Raw genomic sequence first — 17,931 nt, 5'->3', positions numbered from 1 at the left:
TCCTTACAATGTGGTAGATAAGATAAAGACTAGAGAGATTAGATAAAGTCTAGAGGCTGGTTTGGTACTTCTTAAAGCAGTGAATTTCAAATAGTTCATTGATTTTCTCCATGTGTTTCACTTGCAGGTTTTGGAATGGAAGCAACTTTACTTTTGGTGGTTGGCTACTCTCACACAAGAGGTGTGGCAATATCTTTCTTGGTTTTAGCAGTAGGTTTTAGTGGATTTGCTATTTCAGGTAAACTTAAAATATTATTTTTTTAAAAAAATTAAACAATGAGAAAACCATCCAATAGAATGAATCCATGAGAAAACTACTTTACCGACATAATTGGGACCAGTCCAGATGGTATCAGACAATGTCATTTCACTTCTAAACAAAAATAAAAGAAGTTGGTTTTAAAAGTTGGATTTGCTACCCTACATGCATTGGGGTTTTTAAAGTTTTGCTCAGAAGAAAGAAAATGTTGCTAGTTATACAAGGTAGATTTAAAACATGAATATATGACCAGCCTGTATATACATGATGAAATAGCTTTGCTGCACAAGTGGAGGGTGGAGAGAGAGAGAGAGAGAGAGAGAGAGAGAGAGAGAGAGATTCCAGATCCTGATGCTGAAAAGGCTTTTGTTTAAGTATCCCACAGAAAGGAAAATTCAGCCAAGTGCAACTCCTCCCAATACTACAGAATTATAGTGAGGAACCTACAGCATGGCTGGTTGGGGAATACTGGGAATTGTAAGACTTTTTTTCTGTCTAAACATGCATAACGCTGTATACTAAAAGATTCAGTCTTGCATTTTAACAACACAGCAAGTTAATTCCTTGCATTATCTGTGAGACTGTGATATTTTCAGTGTTTTTGACAGGATCTACACTACTGCTTTATAACAGTTTGTAACAGCAGTGGCGTAGCATGGGTTGCCGGCGCCCGGGGTAAGGCAAGTATTATTGCTCCCCTAATCCGTGAACCTTTAGCACTCCCTGAATCCCTTCCACCAGTCCAGTATTGAACCCCTTACCCCCACAAAGCCCTTGTATTATATTTTAAGAAAATACTGATCTATTTAAAGTAAAATTAATTTAATACTAGTATACCGGTACTTACATTTATTTAAAATCGCCTGGTTTTAATATGTGCAAATTTTTCAATAACAGTATTGAAATCTACATTGAAATCTCTCTCAATTGACAGCATTGCTAGGTTACTCAGTCTTTCTTGGGTCATTGTAGATCTCTGATACGTTTTGATTAATTTAAGTTTTGAAAAACTTCTTTCACAACTGGCAGTTGAAACAGTGATAGTTAGAAAGATTCTTAAAGTTTGTCAAACTCTCTTGCAGCTTCCTCTTGTACACCCACAGAAGCAAATCTAAAGCTGTCCAGTTAGCAATCTGCTCATCATCCAGCTAGCTTAACTTGTTGCTCCTGCTCTATCTTACTCCTCTTCCTGCGTTGTGCACCTGATTCTTTTTTATTTAGCATCATGGCTGATATGATGACCTTGATATGATAACCAATCACCTTACAGGCTGCATTTCCTCCCAAACGGGCCTCTCTAGCACACGCGTCACTGCTCTGTCCTCCTTCTTGATGACTTAGAAGGTAGCCAGAGCAGCAACGCGTGTGCTAGAGAGGCCCGTTTGGGAGGAAATGCAGCCTGCAAGGCCTTCCTGACCTGTGTGCAACAAGAAAAATGCTGTAAAATGTTACGTGGCAACGTTTATTTGCCCCGTCTACATAGTTGGATCTACACAGATTTTAATTTTTTTAATTTATTATTACTACTTTCTTTCTTTTTTGGGGAAATTTTTGCGCCCCTAAGAATTTTGCGCCCAGGGCAACCGCCCCTGAGGGGGCCCCCATGCTACGCCACTATGTAACAGTACTGACAACTGTTGGGGCCCATGACAAATTCCATTTAATGTTTTCAACCAACTTTCAAAGCGTTATATCCTGCTTGGTGTAGATCTGGCCTTGCTTTCTGGAATTTCCTACGTCCCTTTGTATTTCCTCTGCATTTTCGTCTGCTTGATTCACTTTCACTATGATGACTAGCCCTGCAGGATGCATGTTCTGAACCAATTTTATGCGTTACAGGATTTAATGTCAACCATTTAGATATTGCACCCCGGTATGCCAGCATCCTCATGGGCATCTCCAATGGAGTAGGGACATTGTCAGGAATGGTGTGCCCCCTTATTGTTGGTGCAATGACTAAACATAAGGTAAGGTGTTAGATTTCTTTTTCCTTGAAAGACACTCAAATGCATTGCAGATTATAATTCTTTTGAAAGATCATTATCTTTGCCAATGCCAAACCAATTCCTAGTCATTTTGAATGCTTGAGGGCTGAGTCTTTATTTTAGCACATGGAATTTGGCATTGGTGAAGAAATAAATACAAGATAGTCTTCTTGTTCTAAAAGGGTAAATAAGGGAAATGCACTCTTTTCCGATTTTCACTGACACATTCTGCTAATAGAAAATTGTCCAAGAGTAATAAAGAAAATTCTGTGAACTTTTCTGTGCAGATATCTGTGAGAAGAGCTTACACTGGGGACCCTTGAAAAGAGACTTGCCTTCCATAGGATCAGGCATCAGAATCCAGCACCCTTGCAGGGACTCATGGTTTCTGCAGCACTGTCATGGGCAAGTGCTGGCCCTAGATCAGCATTTGGGGGTGGGGCATCAGCAGAAGTATGCTGAGGACCCACTCAAACCTGGTGCTGGCCCTGCACAAGTTGCTAATCTATTAATATAGCAATGCATGTTTGAGTGATAACTTTGATGGAATATGCTAGATAGAAAGAATTTGCTATGCATTTTGGTACAGAGAAGAAAAATATTCTTAAAAAAACAAAAAAACAGAAATCAGAATGGACTGCAGTCAGTTCAGTTCTTTCACTTCTGATCTAATGTGGATATTTGTCTTCCTTATTGCCTATACCATAATTTGTCCCATGTCATTCCTATAGTCTCGTGAAGAATGGCAAAATGTCTTCCTAATCGCTGCCCTGGTTCACTATAGTGGAGTGATATTTTATGCCATCTTTGCTTCTGGTGAGAAGCAGGAATGGGCTGATCCAGAAACCATGAATGAGGAGAAATGTGGAATAATTGACCAAGACGAACTGGCTGAAGAGACTGAACTGAACAATGATAATTTTGTTAGCCCGAAGAAAACATATGGTGCTACCATTCAAAACGATGAAGCACGAAGGAAAGGGTTGCAAAAGCAAAAGGGAGTGATGCAAGATGTAGAAGAACACATGTCCTACCAGCACGAAAATGGGAACTTTCAAGATTCATCCTGAATCTGACAGTGTATCATTTGTGTGACCATTACCATCCCTGTACAAAACCAAGCAGTATCTACATTTATTTAGTTGTAATTTTTGTGGATAATCATGCCAAATGGCTACCTGTGAGACATAGTCATTTTCAACTTGTAATACAACAAATGGTTTAATAAAAACAAAATTGGGGTGTTGGTTTCCTGATGTTAAACCCTTGAACTCAGATCTGTCTGATGGCCACAGTCTTTTATATCATGTGGATTTTCACTAACGCCAATGTGGTTCTGTATTACATTAACTCTGTAGCAGTATAATAATCATCATCTTGGCTTCCACATCATGGCCCTGCACCCCTTTAAGCAGACATTTCTGCTATGTTCATCCCCAAATTATCGTGCAATAGAGAATGTATTGTGGAGGAGGCATAATGCAACGTTTGTCCAGAGACTAGATTGTTATAAATGAAGCCATTAATTAGGTACAGTTTTAGTAATCCCACTGAACATTTTTGTCACGTCTCAACTTTGAATTGCTAGCTGTGGGGAACATCCCCATGCTTGGGTTTCTTCTTGGAGAGTACCTCAAAATATGTACACATATTATAATCATGTTTATGCTATTTATCCATAGTTCTGGATGTACAGGTTTATTTATCAAATATTCATATACCACCTTTCTGTCAAAATATGTATTTATTTATTCATTTATTTATTGTATTGCTTTTCTATACTGCCCAATAGCCAAATACCACAAGTTGGCTAACAATACAAAATCAAAGTAAAATAATTTGGTATAATTTTAAAATACAGCTAAAAAAATAAGGAACAATGCAGCAGAAAGAACAATTGCTCAAGAATCTACTTCTCAGTCAACACTCTAAGCAATAGTCGTTCTCTGCTCAACCCAAAAGGCCTTTCAAATAGTCAGGTTTTCACCAGCCACTGAAAGGAGAGCAATGATGGGTGCTCTCTTGGCAGGACTTTCTAGATAAAATAACAAGGAATCTTGTGGCACCTTAAAGATTAACAGATTTATTCTGGCATACGCTTTCATGGACTATAGCTCACTTCAGGTGCTTGAGAAAGAATAAAAGTGTTGATCTTTAAGGTGCCATGAGACTTCTTACTGTTTTGCAGCACTAGGCTAACACAACTACCCTCTGGAAAGTGTTCCTTGATAAAGCATTTCATGGTTGCCATGGCTGAAAAGTCCCTGTTGTATGACCACCCAGCAGTGGAGGCTGGTGGCTCCTATTTCAGTGGGACAGTGAATCAACTTTGGATTTCAGTCAGAACTGAAAAGAGTTATCTAAGGTGCTGAACCCATTTTGAATAACTCTTTTAGAGTTCTGACCAGTTTTAACTGAAACCCAGAGCGGATTCACTGCCCCACTGAAATAGGACCTACCAGCCTCCACTGTCACCCCCCAGATTTCAGAAGGTGGTTGAATACAGAACAGTGCTTCTTATGTTGACCTGGGTAAGGCTACCATCCTTAAGATAGTTTGATTCCAGACTGTTTAGGTTGAGGATGTCTAGTATTTAGGTCTTGCGACAATGGAATGGAATCATGGAATTTGAGGATGTCTAGTATTTGGGCCCCAAAGGTGTTCTTTGCATTTGAACTCTGCTGTTATATGCTTGCTTGTAAACTAAGGGCCCAGACTAATGGGAATGTGTGAAAACTCCATCAGCATTGCATTAAAATTATCCCTTTGTTCAAGGGAACTGATGTCATCTTGTTCAGCGATCATTCATTTCAATATGGCTTGAACAGATTATCCCATTAGGCTGGGTTCTGCTTATCCAATGTAATGTATTTTGGGAAGTAAGAATTTATTATTTAAAAAGAGAATGTGCTGATCATTAAAGCTCTTACAATAATTTCTTTACACCCAATAATACTTGATATTACAGAAAAGGCTTTCTATACCTTCACCCACAATCTATGACAACTACATGGAAAGCATGCTATATCACCTTTAAATCACTAGTGGCTTTGAAAGGCTCTGAATGTTTTCCATTTGAAGAATTTCAGTGAATGATAGACTTGTTTTCACATTATTACTATCTCAGTAAAAATTCAAATGAAATCATTTTGGTACATTGTGATTCTTATTGAGTCTGTAATGCCGGTGTAGCACTATAATGCATTATGAACATGTCAAGGAAAGACTTTCCTTGATTCAAGCCACATGTTCCCTGTCTAAATGCTTGAGCATATTTCTTGATCGCAGTTATGGGGAGTGCATAGTAGGTCTGGTGACTCCCACCACCCCCTGGAACAAGCCCAAGCTACACTGAGGGCCTTGCTAGACGAGGCCTTAGCGCGCTATGAGGCCCGTTTTCCCTGCTGTGCGTCCAGACGACGCACGGGAATCCGGGGTCAAGGCACACTAAAGCCTCCCTTAATGCGCCATAAGCGAAGTCGCTTATGGCGCGCCTTTTCCGCAGCCCCGGCCTGAGGCCGGGGCTGCAGAACATCTAGCAAGGTCCATGGCTTTTTGCGGCTACTTGCGGCCGGGGGGATCCCGGGGTGGGGGGAGATAGGGGGGGAAGGCCGGACCGGCAGGAGAGGGGGAGGGCAGAGGGTGACACAGGGGACGGCGAGGGGGGGCGGAGGGCGACACAGGAGACGGCGAGGGAGGGCAGAGGGCGACACGGGACGGCGAGGGAGGGCAGAGGGCGACACAGGGGACGGCGAGGGAGGGCGGAGGGCGACACGGGGGATGGGGACGGGGAGGGAGGGCAGGGAAAGAGTGGGTAGGAGGCATGGGAGGGGATCAGGAGCGGATGGGGGGGCTTAATTAAAAAAAAACCCTACCTTCTCCGGAGTCTTCGGGGCGCACGTGGCCCCTTCAACAACAACAAAATGGCCGACGCTACAGGGTTTCCGCAGTCCCTGCGCGTCGGCCGTCTAGGAGGCGGGGTGGCGCGCGCTAAAGTTAGCGCACCGTCGCCCCGCCTCCCTGCCGGCTTATCCAGCAGGGTCTAGCAAGGCCCTGAGTCAGTCCATCTAGAACTAGTGAGAGCAAGTAAGCATTTGTCATAAGAAATGCCATAGCCCACCTGCCTGGTCGACTGCTTTGCCCCATCCTAGTTGGCTGTTCCCCCCCCACCAGATCCAAGAGAGTTATGCAATGGCTAGGACAGAGCTTCCAGCTCACATACCTATATTTATGGTCCATTTGGGCTTGGGGGAATGGGAATTGTAGATTAGGAACATAGGAACATAAGAAGCTGCCTTATACTGAATCAGACCATTGGTCCAGCTAGCCCAGTATTGTTGGCCCTGACTGGCAGCAATGGCTCTCCAGGGTTTCAGGCAGAATTCTTTCCTTGCCCTACCTGGAGAAGCCAGGAATCAACCAGCGACCTTCTGAGTGCCAAGCATGTGCTTTATCATACTGAGCTATGGCCCCTCCCAAGATTTCTTGGGGTTGCGAGGAAAAAGAAGTTGAGTGACAAAAACAAGACTCCCCTTCTACCACCCACTCCTTTGCACACATGCCAGGGAGGGATAGTGGTGCTACCTCCATCCCTCAATTCAAACCACATGTCCAGCATGTAAAGGAGCCCACTGTAATCTCACAAAGAAACCAAAAGCAGAAAACCCCAGTAAGGATGCAGGGTTTTTTGCTTAATGTAGAGAGGCTGTGTGATTTTGGTCCGCCAATTCACACATGAACTTTCTGACTGGCTTGGGGCAAATATCTATATTTTATCCTCAATTTTCCACCTGTAAAAAGGGAACTATCTCATAGGGTTTATAGTCCTATTTCGCAAGGACAAACAAGATGAGGGTAGTACACTAATAGCCCCATATGCATAAAATGTCATAGTACTACTTGGATATTTAAAATTACTGGGCAATATTATTGATAAATAAAAGTTTGAAAAGAAGTTTTCCCCTTCTTAAAAAGAATAGAATAATATCACAAAACTAATTATTTTTCATTTTTGAGCTGATAATAAGGCTTAGTCCTGGCAAGGAAAATCTGCTCTGTTTTTCATTAATCACAAGATTTCTGCTTCCTCTTCCCTGAAATGTTTATATTATTCAGCATATGGTGTTTTTAAAATTCTTTATCTTCCAGATTACACATGAAAAACTTGGAACATCATTACTAGAAACATAGTTATAATTCTTTGGCTAGTTTTTCAGTAAAATGCATGCTTTGAAACTACATTTTTCACCATCAATAATAATTTGTAATGAAGATTTATTAATTTCCGAATAGGCAAACTTTGTCCATAAATAATAGGGGTGTTCTCTCCACCCCAGAATTATCTGGTAACCGCGAACATCTGTGGAGCATTCAAACTTCCAGAGTGGAGATGGGCTGCTTCTAAACCCATCAAATAATTTCAGAGTGGAGATGGCCCAATCGGAGCGTCTAACATCTCTGAAATTATTCAACCATTTTGTGTGTGTGGTGTGGCTAATTGAAAACCTCCCAATAAGAAACATGGGGTGATGGAATGGGGTAGTTTTGATAATTGATACTGACATTTGTGGCTAACCAATTAGGAATTGCCACAGTGCTGTCTGTGACCATGTTCTCCTCCAATCGCAGTGTTCAGGGGAGGGAATGCTAATCATTTTCCCACGCTCATTGGCAGTCTGGCAGCTTTCGTTTTGGTCAGAGAGAGAGAGAGTGCAAAGATACCATTTGTTTAGTGTTTATTGCAAATTGAATTTATTTAGGAGAGAGAGTCCTGTTTTTTCGTTTGGCTGTCTTTAATGCTTTGTTCATTTGAACTGCTCCACTCCCAGTGTGTACGCATCCAAAAATCTTAAGAAATTCTTTTTTAAAAAGCCTTTTCTTTTACTTGTTCCTTCAAATATTCATTTACGTCCATTCAAGGCAGGTGTGTGTGTGTCTGTTCTTTAACTTAAAAATCGGAAAAAGAAGAAGCTGTTTCTTTTGAAATCCTCTTTGAAATATTGCTGCCTGTTCTGTTCAAGCTTTTTCCTCCAATGCTATTATTCCCCTTAACGGTTTGACGTACTGTACCTCTCCTTCCTCTAAGTTGAGCCTTCCCAACAGCACTTGCCTTCAAAGTTACAAGTGTCTTCTTGTACTTGTATGTTTGTGTGTTTTAGGGTTGTGCCATGCACACAAGCAGTACACAATTAATAAAGTACACTTTGATAACATTCCATCGTGAGGCATGGTGAACACTGCTCTGCTGCTTCTGGCCATGAGGGGAGATGGGGCGTGCAGGGCTGCTTGGTTGCACATTTCTGCTTGGACTCATAAGTCACAAGTATGCTTTTGTCCTCCCCCAGCTGAATGAGAGCATGAATTAAGATAAAAAAATTAAGGTAATGTGCCAGAGCTGAGGATAAGAATAAGGAATCGTCAATTGAGAGAGTGGGCAAACAACTAAGGATAGGCATGAGGTGAAGGTGGAAACTGCACAATCTAAGGAGTGTGCAGAAGCAAGAGGAGAGAGGAGAGAGGACAATACTTCTGATTAAGCTACTGCATCCATAGGCATGTGCAAGGGGTGTGCCAGGTATGCCCAGGCACACCCTAATGTCTCAAGCAATAAGCTCCAAATGGAGAGGGCCATTGAGTAAGGATCTAGATGCAATGGGAACTCTCCTCCGGCTGCTCCGCTGCTGCCGCCCCTGACAGTGCACTGTTGCTCCAGGCAGAAGGAACGAAAAGGAATCGCTTTTCTGGGAGCCTTTCTACCACAAGCCACACTTCAAAGACGCCAGGAGGCAGTGCACCAAAGGCTAATATCACTTCATAAGCCCCTTCTCTGGCTAGTATCACTACAAAGCCCCACCAATGCTGGGGCTTGAGGAGCATCTCCTCATTCCCCACACACACCTACAACAGCCCTCCCGCAGCCAGGCAAGCTGATCGCAGAGTAGGACTTCAATGACGACAGGGTTTAATAAATAAATGAATAAAAATAATGTCCTTTATGATTGCATATTATTATTATTATTATTATTATTATTATTATTATTATTATTTATATAGCACCATCAATGTACATGGTGCTGTACAGAGTAAAACAGTAAATAGCAAGACCCTGCCGCATAGGCTTACAATCTAATAAAATCATAGTAAAACAATAAGGAGGGGAAGAGAATGCAAACAGGTACAGGGAAGGGTAAGCAGGCACAGGGTAGGGAAAAACTAACAGTAGAAAGTAACAGTAGAAGTCTGCACAACATCAAGTTTTAAAAGCTTTAGGAAAAAGAAAAGTTTTTAGTTGAGCTTTAAAAGCTGTGGTTGAACTTGTAGTTCTCAAATGTTCTGGAAGAGCGTTCCAGGCGTAAGGGGCAGCAGACGAAAATGGACGAAGCCGAGCAAGGGAAGTAGAGGCCCTTGGGCAGGCGAGAAATGTTCAATAAATATTGAACATATTCAATAAATGTTGGCCTTTAAAAAAATTAAAAATAAAATTACCTGGGTGCACACTCTAATGAAATGTGCTATGCATGCCTATGACTGCATCAAGGGTATTATGCCATGGAAGGAGCAAGAGGCAATGTGTGGTGAAGGTGGACTGAGTACAGTGTTGAAAGAGATAAGGTAATAGTCAGATGGGGAATTCCGGAAGAGCAATGAGAGACAGAGCAGTTCTTGATGATCAAACAGGTTCCCAAGGCAGCGCATCTTGCCCGTGGGGAAGAAATTAGGGAGAAGAGAGGCAGATGGATTAAAGAACATATCAACATAAAAGGCAGAGGGCTGATTTGACCCTCTCTGGAATATGAGGTGAAAATCAGTAAGTGTTTCAGAAAATCCATATGGACTGAAGAGTGCAAACATCTTTGAACTTAAAAGGCCAATTGCTTAATGACTAGTCTCGTGATACTGTTATCAGTTAAAGAATCTAAAGTACTGACACTTCTTTATCATTGCACAATAATTGATGGCAATTTTAGTTTTATTGTTACATGGCCTTCAATAAAGCTGCATTGTGAATGATGTGAGACATTATTTTATTAGTAAGCTGTGATGATCCCTCATTAAGTGACAAATATGGATCTTCTAAAAGGAACCCTGACCACCAGTACTGATGACAATGTCCCACTGGATGTGTTTCCACCTCCCCTCTTGTGGTATGGGAGTAACAGACAGAGGAGTAGGGGGTGGGAGAGATGTCCATTGTCAAGGAGGGAGAGGTGAAAAAATGCACTGGGAAAGTTTGTGTTGTGCCTGCTTAGGTAGTCAGCTCTTCCCACCGTACTCAAAGAAGCATCGTAAAAACTTACACAAACCTTGCACTGAACCCGCCCCAGTCTTCAAATACTTCTAAAATAACCAGGGCAACAACTTTTAATTATTTAATCTGTTAGATGAGGGGTCCCCAATTTCTTTGGATCATTAGATACACTTGGAATGTTGGAGTGTTGTGGGCACTCTCTCAAAAGGGATGCCATGGGAGGGGCTTGCCATTTACAAAATGGCTGCTACGGTGAGTGTGGCTGGTCAGAAAAAACCCATTTCCCAGAAGGCAAACGAGAAGGATCTTGGAATTGTTGTAGATCGCAAGCTGAATATGAGCCAGCAGTGCGATATGGCTGCAAGAAAGGCAAATGCTATTTTGGGCTGCATTAATAGAAGTATAGCTTCCAAATCACGTGAGGTACTGGTTCCTCTCTATTCGGCCCTGGTTAGGCCTCATCTAGAGTGTTGCGTCCAGTTCTGGGCTCCACAATTCAAGAAGGATGCAGACAAGCTGGAGCGTGTTCAGAGGAGGGCAACCAGGATGATCAGGGGTCTGGAAACAAAGCCCTATGAAGAGAGACTGAAAGAACTGGGCATGTTTAGCCTGGAGAAGAGAAGATTGAGGGGAGACATGATAGCACTCTTCAAATACTTAAAAGGTTGTCACACAGAGGAGGGCCAGGATCTCTTCTCGATCCTCCCAGAGTGCAGGACACGGAATAACGGGCTCAAGTTAAAGGAAGCCAGATTCCGGCTGGACATCAGGAAAAACTTTCTGACTGTTAGAGCAGTACAACAATGGAATCAGTTACCTAGGGAGGTTGTGGGCTCTCCCACACTAGAGGCATTCAAGAGGCAGCTGGACAAGCATCTGTCAGGGATGCTTTAGGGTGGATTCCTGCATTGAGCAGGGGGTTGGACTCGATGACCTTGTAGGCCCCTTCCAACTCTGCTATTCTATGATTCTATGATTCTATGAAACTAAAAGAAAATCCACTTGCCCAAAAATTCACTTGCCAAAACCCAAACACAAGGCAGAGATGGGATATGAACCCTACAACACTAGGGCCTTAGTTAGACCTAAGGATTATTCCAGGCAAATGGAGGGGTCATCCCTACCTGCTCCCGGGATCCCCTGTGTGTCATTTGGATGCACAGGGATGATCCCGGGACAATCCCAGGATATAGGCCTGGTCTAGCCATGGCGAAAATCACTGATTTGAACCCACAGTTTTATGCTGCAACATGCATTTCAGAGAAGGCAAACTGTTGAAGCTCAGTGATGCAGGTCTTAGAGTCAATCCTGGAAATAAAGATGGTGTTGGAAGCTGAGACTTTGCTTTGCAGCATGCTGGCTCGTTGTTGTTGTTGTTGTTGTTGTTTTAAATAAAATAAAAATCAGAAGGAGCAAAAAGCCTGACAGGTGCCAACAGAGATGTCTGCAGGCAGATTGGTGCCCAGGGGCACCATGTTAGTGATTCTAGAGTTAGATGAATTGGGTAAAATCTTTTTTAATTTTCTGAAAGGATACGTCTGATTGATCGGGAAAGTTGTGTTTTTTAAAAAATGTTCAATATTTTTAATGTAAGAACTTATAAAAACTACAGATAATGGGCACCATATTGCAAGACGCCTTCTTTTCGGATGGTACTTTCTGCAATATATATATATATATATATATATACATGCACCATCTAAAAATGAAAGAAGAAAACAACTTTTTTCTCTGGTACTGTGTAAAACACTATGCCTTCTAAAAGCATTACATAACATTTAACGTTTGATTTCTTGATCAAGGTTTTTTAAAAAATGCTAGAATAAAAGTGTATGACAGAGACAAAAGATGTATTTATTTATTCACTTTTCAAATTAAATTTCTGAAACGCTAAAAATAGACTTTGGTTTGATATAGCAGTGCCATCTAATTTGGCATTCTGTTTCTAAGAATGCCCATCCAGATATCTCTGAGAGCTCATAAGCAGGGCATGTGTGTGTGTGAAGGGAGAATTCTGTACTCTGTTATTTGCCCCCACTAATAGGTAGTCAGAGATATACTGCCTTGGTAAATGGAGGAGTATTTAGCTGTCATTGCTAATAAAAACAGACCTTTCCCCCAGGAATGTATCTACTCTTTTCAAAAAGCCACCTATGGGCCAAACCAAAATATGTATCTCATAGTTCAGCATCATGTGGCTAATTTTTGTTCAACAGCCAAAAGAGCCCCCTCTCAAGTCAGATCAGGACAGCAGCATGGTGGGAAAAAGGGAGGCTGGAACTCCAGTGACAGGCAACCTTTGGGGGCCATGGATACATTTGGCAATTTGTTCTAGGCACTACCACAAAATGGCTACCACAGGAGGGAAAGGCTGCCCCAAAGACTGACTACAAGGCAGAGGCGGACTTTGAACCCCAACTCACTAAATAATTCCTTTGAACTCACAATATTCAGCACCAACAGAAACACCAACAGCCATCCCAGCCGGTAAGAAAACATGCTGATATTTTAAAAAACAAACAAACTGGGAGGGGTACAGCATCTTGGCAGACACCAAGAAAGGTGTCCCACAGGCACCAAACTACCTCCTTTCGGTGTAACCCTTTGCCTCCTCTGTAGTTCCATTGAGAATTGACCCTGTCTTTACCTATTATTCTCAGTAGGAGGAAAGTTCTTATTTGAGCCAATTGGAGCTTTGCACTATTTTAAATAGAAGACATGATGGTAGGTGATTCTGATTGGGTCAGCAGTGGGGGGAGGGTTAAAACCTCCATTCTCCATGGTACAGTCCTGATCTGACTTGGGGTCCCTTCCACTGGTTATTGTTTTAACAAAAATCACCACGCAGCACTGAATTACAAATGTCATATCAAGTTTGGTCCTAAGGTAGTCGACATCTGCACATTGTCTGGTAGCAAATTGCATTAGTTAAGTACAGAATATGTGAAGAAGTACTTATGAAGAAACACATGAAGGAAAAGAACATATAACAAAAGGTTTGAACTGAATAGATAGAGACAGCAAGGCAATACACAATAGAAATAGTACTGAAATTAATCGAACAAAACAGGAACAAACAAAGATAACAGCACACATCTATCAAAACTGGAAAGAAGGTGCTGTGTGGAATCAAGAAGCAGGACGTAGTGTGGAAATGAAGCACGTCCCTTCTAGAAGAGACTAAAATATCTGGTTAATTCCTGGAAGTTTCAGCAACATTCCAAATCAGACTTGATTAGCTTCTTCACAATACAGCGCATATTACTGGAAGGCTGTTCAAAGGTTTCCCATATTTAGGAGAATTACGTAAAAATCTTATGCAGCAGTGGGTGACAAAGGTTTTATTTATTTCACATTATTATCTGTTGACTTTACAGGCCTAAGTACTAAAGAGATGAAGCAATGTTTAGCCAATGATTAAACTGACAAAATAAGCATATACAGTATCGCCTTAAAAAGAGGTTTTATGTTGCATTTCTTTTTTTCATGTTGCCACTATATAACTTCCACAATGCTTCCACACACATACATTTTAATTAATATTTCCAGATAGTTCTGTGGTGCAGTCTGAATGAAGCCAGCCAATCAGAATGTCTTTCCAGAAAAGGGAATAGTTTGATGAGAACTGGGGTGTTTGTAGAAGCACGAAAGAAACTAAATAAGGACTCAGTTCAATCTTTTGCAAAAGGGAAGAATAGAGTGAAAGGGGACCTTGGAGTGAGTGAAGAAGCAAAAGGAGACTTGAAATGAGGGGAGAATGGCTGAGTCCAATAAAAATGCCTTTTTGGCAAGTTGTTTTGGTTTTCCTTAGCATCTATCCCAACAGAGACTTTGGCCAGGCTTTATCATGGGGCGAACCCCAGGATAGTCCCTGTGCGTCCACATGATGCACAGGGGATCCCGGGATCAGGGAGGGATCATCCCTCCCTTGCCCCAGGATAGAGCCCTCCACTTTTGGCCTGCTTTTTCCGCAGTCTCGGGCTGAGCTTGAGACCGCGGAACATGTGGCCTGTTGCCACAGTTTGGCCCGGCTCCGGGCAATTCCTTGATGGCAAGGGTTGTACCTTGGAGTGCTAGGGGAATGGGTTCATTCAGGTGGGGTGGGAAAAACGTGTCCAACTCGGGCAGCTGGATAAGTTTGCTTGGAGGCTTTGCTGTTTCAAGCTATGGGCTCTTCCAACCTGTGAGAAGCTGGGTCTGTTTGCTAATGTGTGTGCGTGTATAAAGTGTATACACACAAACACACACACATCAAATTAACAGAATGCTAGTGGTTATAAACTGTCTGAAGCTTTTCAAATCTTGTCACGTATAAATTTCTGAGGAAGTAGCTTTATCTATAAAGATTATGTTCAATAATATTTGTTGTTAGTTGGCAGTAATTTGTGTATTATTCAAAAAAAGAAAAGAAAAAGAATGCCCTTTCTTCATGAGAATGTTGTACAGTGATATTTTCATTGATGCTCAATCTTTAGAAAAGATTTCAGAAAGTCCTTCTTATCAATGATGCAGCTAATAACTTTTGTTCACTGTTCCATGAATTAATAAATCATAACAGAAGAGCATGAGGAAGAGAAGGAGACTGATAACTGTCCCAACTCAAGTGCCCAGGTTAATGTATCAGCTAGCTCATCTGAAGTTGTGTAAAAGTGGGAGCTTTTGAGAGGCTGCAGTGTGGAATTGTGGAGCAGGCATTGCCCAAGATTTTTGTGACTTTATATGCTTGCTGGTCATACTAGTTTTGGCATCCTCATAAAAATCAAAACTAGCTCCTAGAAAAAGGATGTGCATTAGACATGAATATGTTTTGGAAAGGGCTATGAGAGGGGTGATAGCTCGATGTGATAGAACAAATGTTAGAATGTTTTTAGGATTTTTTAAGGATGTTTTAATCATGTGTGCTATGTTTTAATCAGTTTTTAATGTGTATATTACTGTTGTTCCCCGCCTCGATCCAAGTGGAGAGGTGGATAAGAAATTATTATTATTATTATTATTATTATTATTATTATTATTATTATATGCTTTGCATCCAGAAGGTCCCAGGCTCGATCCCCGACTTTTCCAGGTTGGGCAAAGAAAAAAATATCACCTGAAAAACTGGAGAGCCACTGCTGCCAGTCAGTGTCGACAATACTGGGCTAGATGGACCAGTGGTCTGACTCAGTATAAGGCAGCTTCCTATGTTCTTATGTAAGTTTTTCATGGCAATGACAGTGCATTGTATATTATGCATTGTGCCCTTACACACATACACACACACAAAATCATCATAGCTGTTTCAGAAACCATTTAAAAAGTTTTTTCCTAGTATATGGATGCATACTTATTCATATACCACAAACAATTATTTTAGCTATTTCCAAGGGTGGGAACATACGTAATGCTACTTATCTTTCTCACCAGTTTCCTCCATCCCTATCTATCCCCACTTATATATATATTTTATTTAAAAGATTCCCCATAGAAGTGGAATTGATTAGAGCAAAAGCTGATGAAGCTAGATCATGGACAATTTTGCCATTACATTTATTTGTATTGGAAATGGCTGTAATAGGACAACAGGACAAAAAGGCCTCCCACTGCCATAGCAAGGGTCCATATATATGGTCAGAGCCACAATAAAAAGAAATAGGATTTCATAAAATCCAATGCTGAGTGAGAGGACTTCCAATTGTGCTTTTCCTTCTTCCTCCCTGCACTCCATGCGCCAATGCGTCCTAAAGGCTGCTTTGGAGACTCTCCGTCTCCCAACCTTCCAAAGCAGAATTTGGGAGGGGTGATAAAGGGGGAGGGGGAAATCTGCTCTGCTGATGGATGCTATGGGACATGGCCCCTTACCTTTTAAAATCTCAAATTAACAATGCATTGCCAGTTCTGAAAAGATGGGGAAATCTAGACTGGGGAGAGCTTTTTAACTATGAGGTTGATGATAACATATTCTAAGATATAATATTGCACTGGATCATAGGAAGGAAAGGATTCATGGAAGTAATTACGTGGCTGAATGGACTTATTTTTGTTGTGCCTGCAGAATGTCTTAAGGATTCAATAATAACCTAATAATAATAAACCAAAGACTTTATACAAGTAAAAAACAACAACTCAAAAGCCTTCTACTGTGTGTTGAGATTTTAAACATATAGTTAGACAGTCACCATATTTTGTGATGCTGCTCACAGGTAAAAAAAATGGTGTACAAAAATGTGTGTCTTAGGGGAAATGCCTTACAAAAATGAATGCATTTGTGTGTTTTAAAAAAATTGCAGACTAATGCGGACATTGGATGGAATGGATTTAAGACCAAATATAGGTGAAATTGGCAAGGACTGGATACAGATGGATTCGCCCATTCTTCATTCAGAGCAAATACTTTGTTCAGCCTAGCTCAGTGACAGAGCACATGCTTTGTATGCAGAAAGCCCAGGTTCAGTTCCTGACATCTCCAGGTCATATCCTGCCTGAAACCCTGGCAGCAGTCATTATGCCAAGTGAGACCATTGATCAGTGTGCTGGGCTGATCAGTGGTCTCACTTGGCATAAGGCAGCTTTCTATCTTCTACTTCACTAATGGAGTCACTACTGTTTCCACAACTCTGTCATATCTAAACAGATTAGCTAATACACAAAGTAAACCCTTTACTGGAATGTCCTAATTTGGTTTTTAAAGAGTTAAATTTGAGAAATGAACCATCAAACAAAATAAGAAATAAGGTATCCTTACCTGAAAGCACTTCTCAGGACCACTGCATTTAAGTACTAAGTACTTGCACTCCTTGCTACAATGCTAGCCGATGATTCACTTTTCTTATTGGTATTTTGAGAAATCTTGTCTGTGATATGGACATGATAACCTACAAATATGATGTGACTCTGAAGGTGATAAACAGACTTATGGAAACTGCACAGAAGCATCATGTTGGTAAGAGACATGGATAAAGCAGGATGTGAAACATAGAAGGGGAGATTCCTGCGTAAAAACTATCCTGGGCCAGGTATGAGTTCCAGTCCCAGATGCTGGCTTAAGTGTTGCTTGGCTCAGAGGACAATGGCACCACACTAACCAGGTTTTCACCCTATGGCCCTTGGTTACAAAGCCCTCTAAGGAGTTTAGGCTTGTTAGCAAAGTGATTTCCAGGGCAAGCTTCAGAAGATCTAGCAACTTACTAAGTGACAATGATAATTCTTAGCTATAATGGGTCTTCTGTTAAGCCTCAACTTTCAGCAATATCATTGTAATGATAAATTATGTAAGTCTTCAGAAGGTTAAGGTGCTTGATTGCAGTTATGCTATTAAATAAGTGTTCTTTTCCAGTACCCAGAATGTCATTTGGTATTGGTCTCATGCAAGCAATGTCAGCAAGCTTTCGATTTAAGAGGCGCATGAGTGAATACTTGACAATATGCTTTTTAATTGCTGCAGTATAAGAATCTTGAAT

General features: G+C 41.3%; 1 protein-coding gene across 2 annotated transcripts in view; it reads left to right on the top strand.

Moving 5' to 3' along the window:
* SLC17A8 (solute carrier family 17 member 8) overlaps positions 1-3,429 on the top strand; it is a 30,200-nt gene extending 26,771 nt beyond the window's left edge. For both annotated transcript variants that reach the window (XM_063133733.1, XM_063133732.1), the window contains 3 exons: positions 128-238; positions 2,099-2,226; positions 2,976-3,429. In XM_063133733.1, coding sequence (XP_062989803.1) covers positions 128-238; positions 2,099-2,226; positions 2,976-3,314 — 578 coding nt within the window. In that variant the 3' untranslated portion in view covers positions 3,315-3,429. The remainder of the gene's footprint in view (positions 1-127; positions 239-2,098; positions 2,227-2,975) is intronic.
* The last annotated feature ends 14,502 nt before the right edge of the window (positions 3,430-17,931 follow it).

The sequence above is a fragment of the Elgaria multicarinata genome, chromosome 9 (genome assembly GCF_023053635.1).
Source record: "Elgaria multicarinata webbii isolate HBS135686 ecotype San Diego chromosome 9, rElgMul1.1.pri, whole genome shotgun sequence".
Lineage (NCBI taxonomy): Eukaryota > Metazoa > Chordata > Lepidosauria > Squamata > Anguidae > Elgaria > Elgaria multicarinata.
This window is presented reverse-complemented; position numbering and strand designations above follow the sequence as displayed.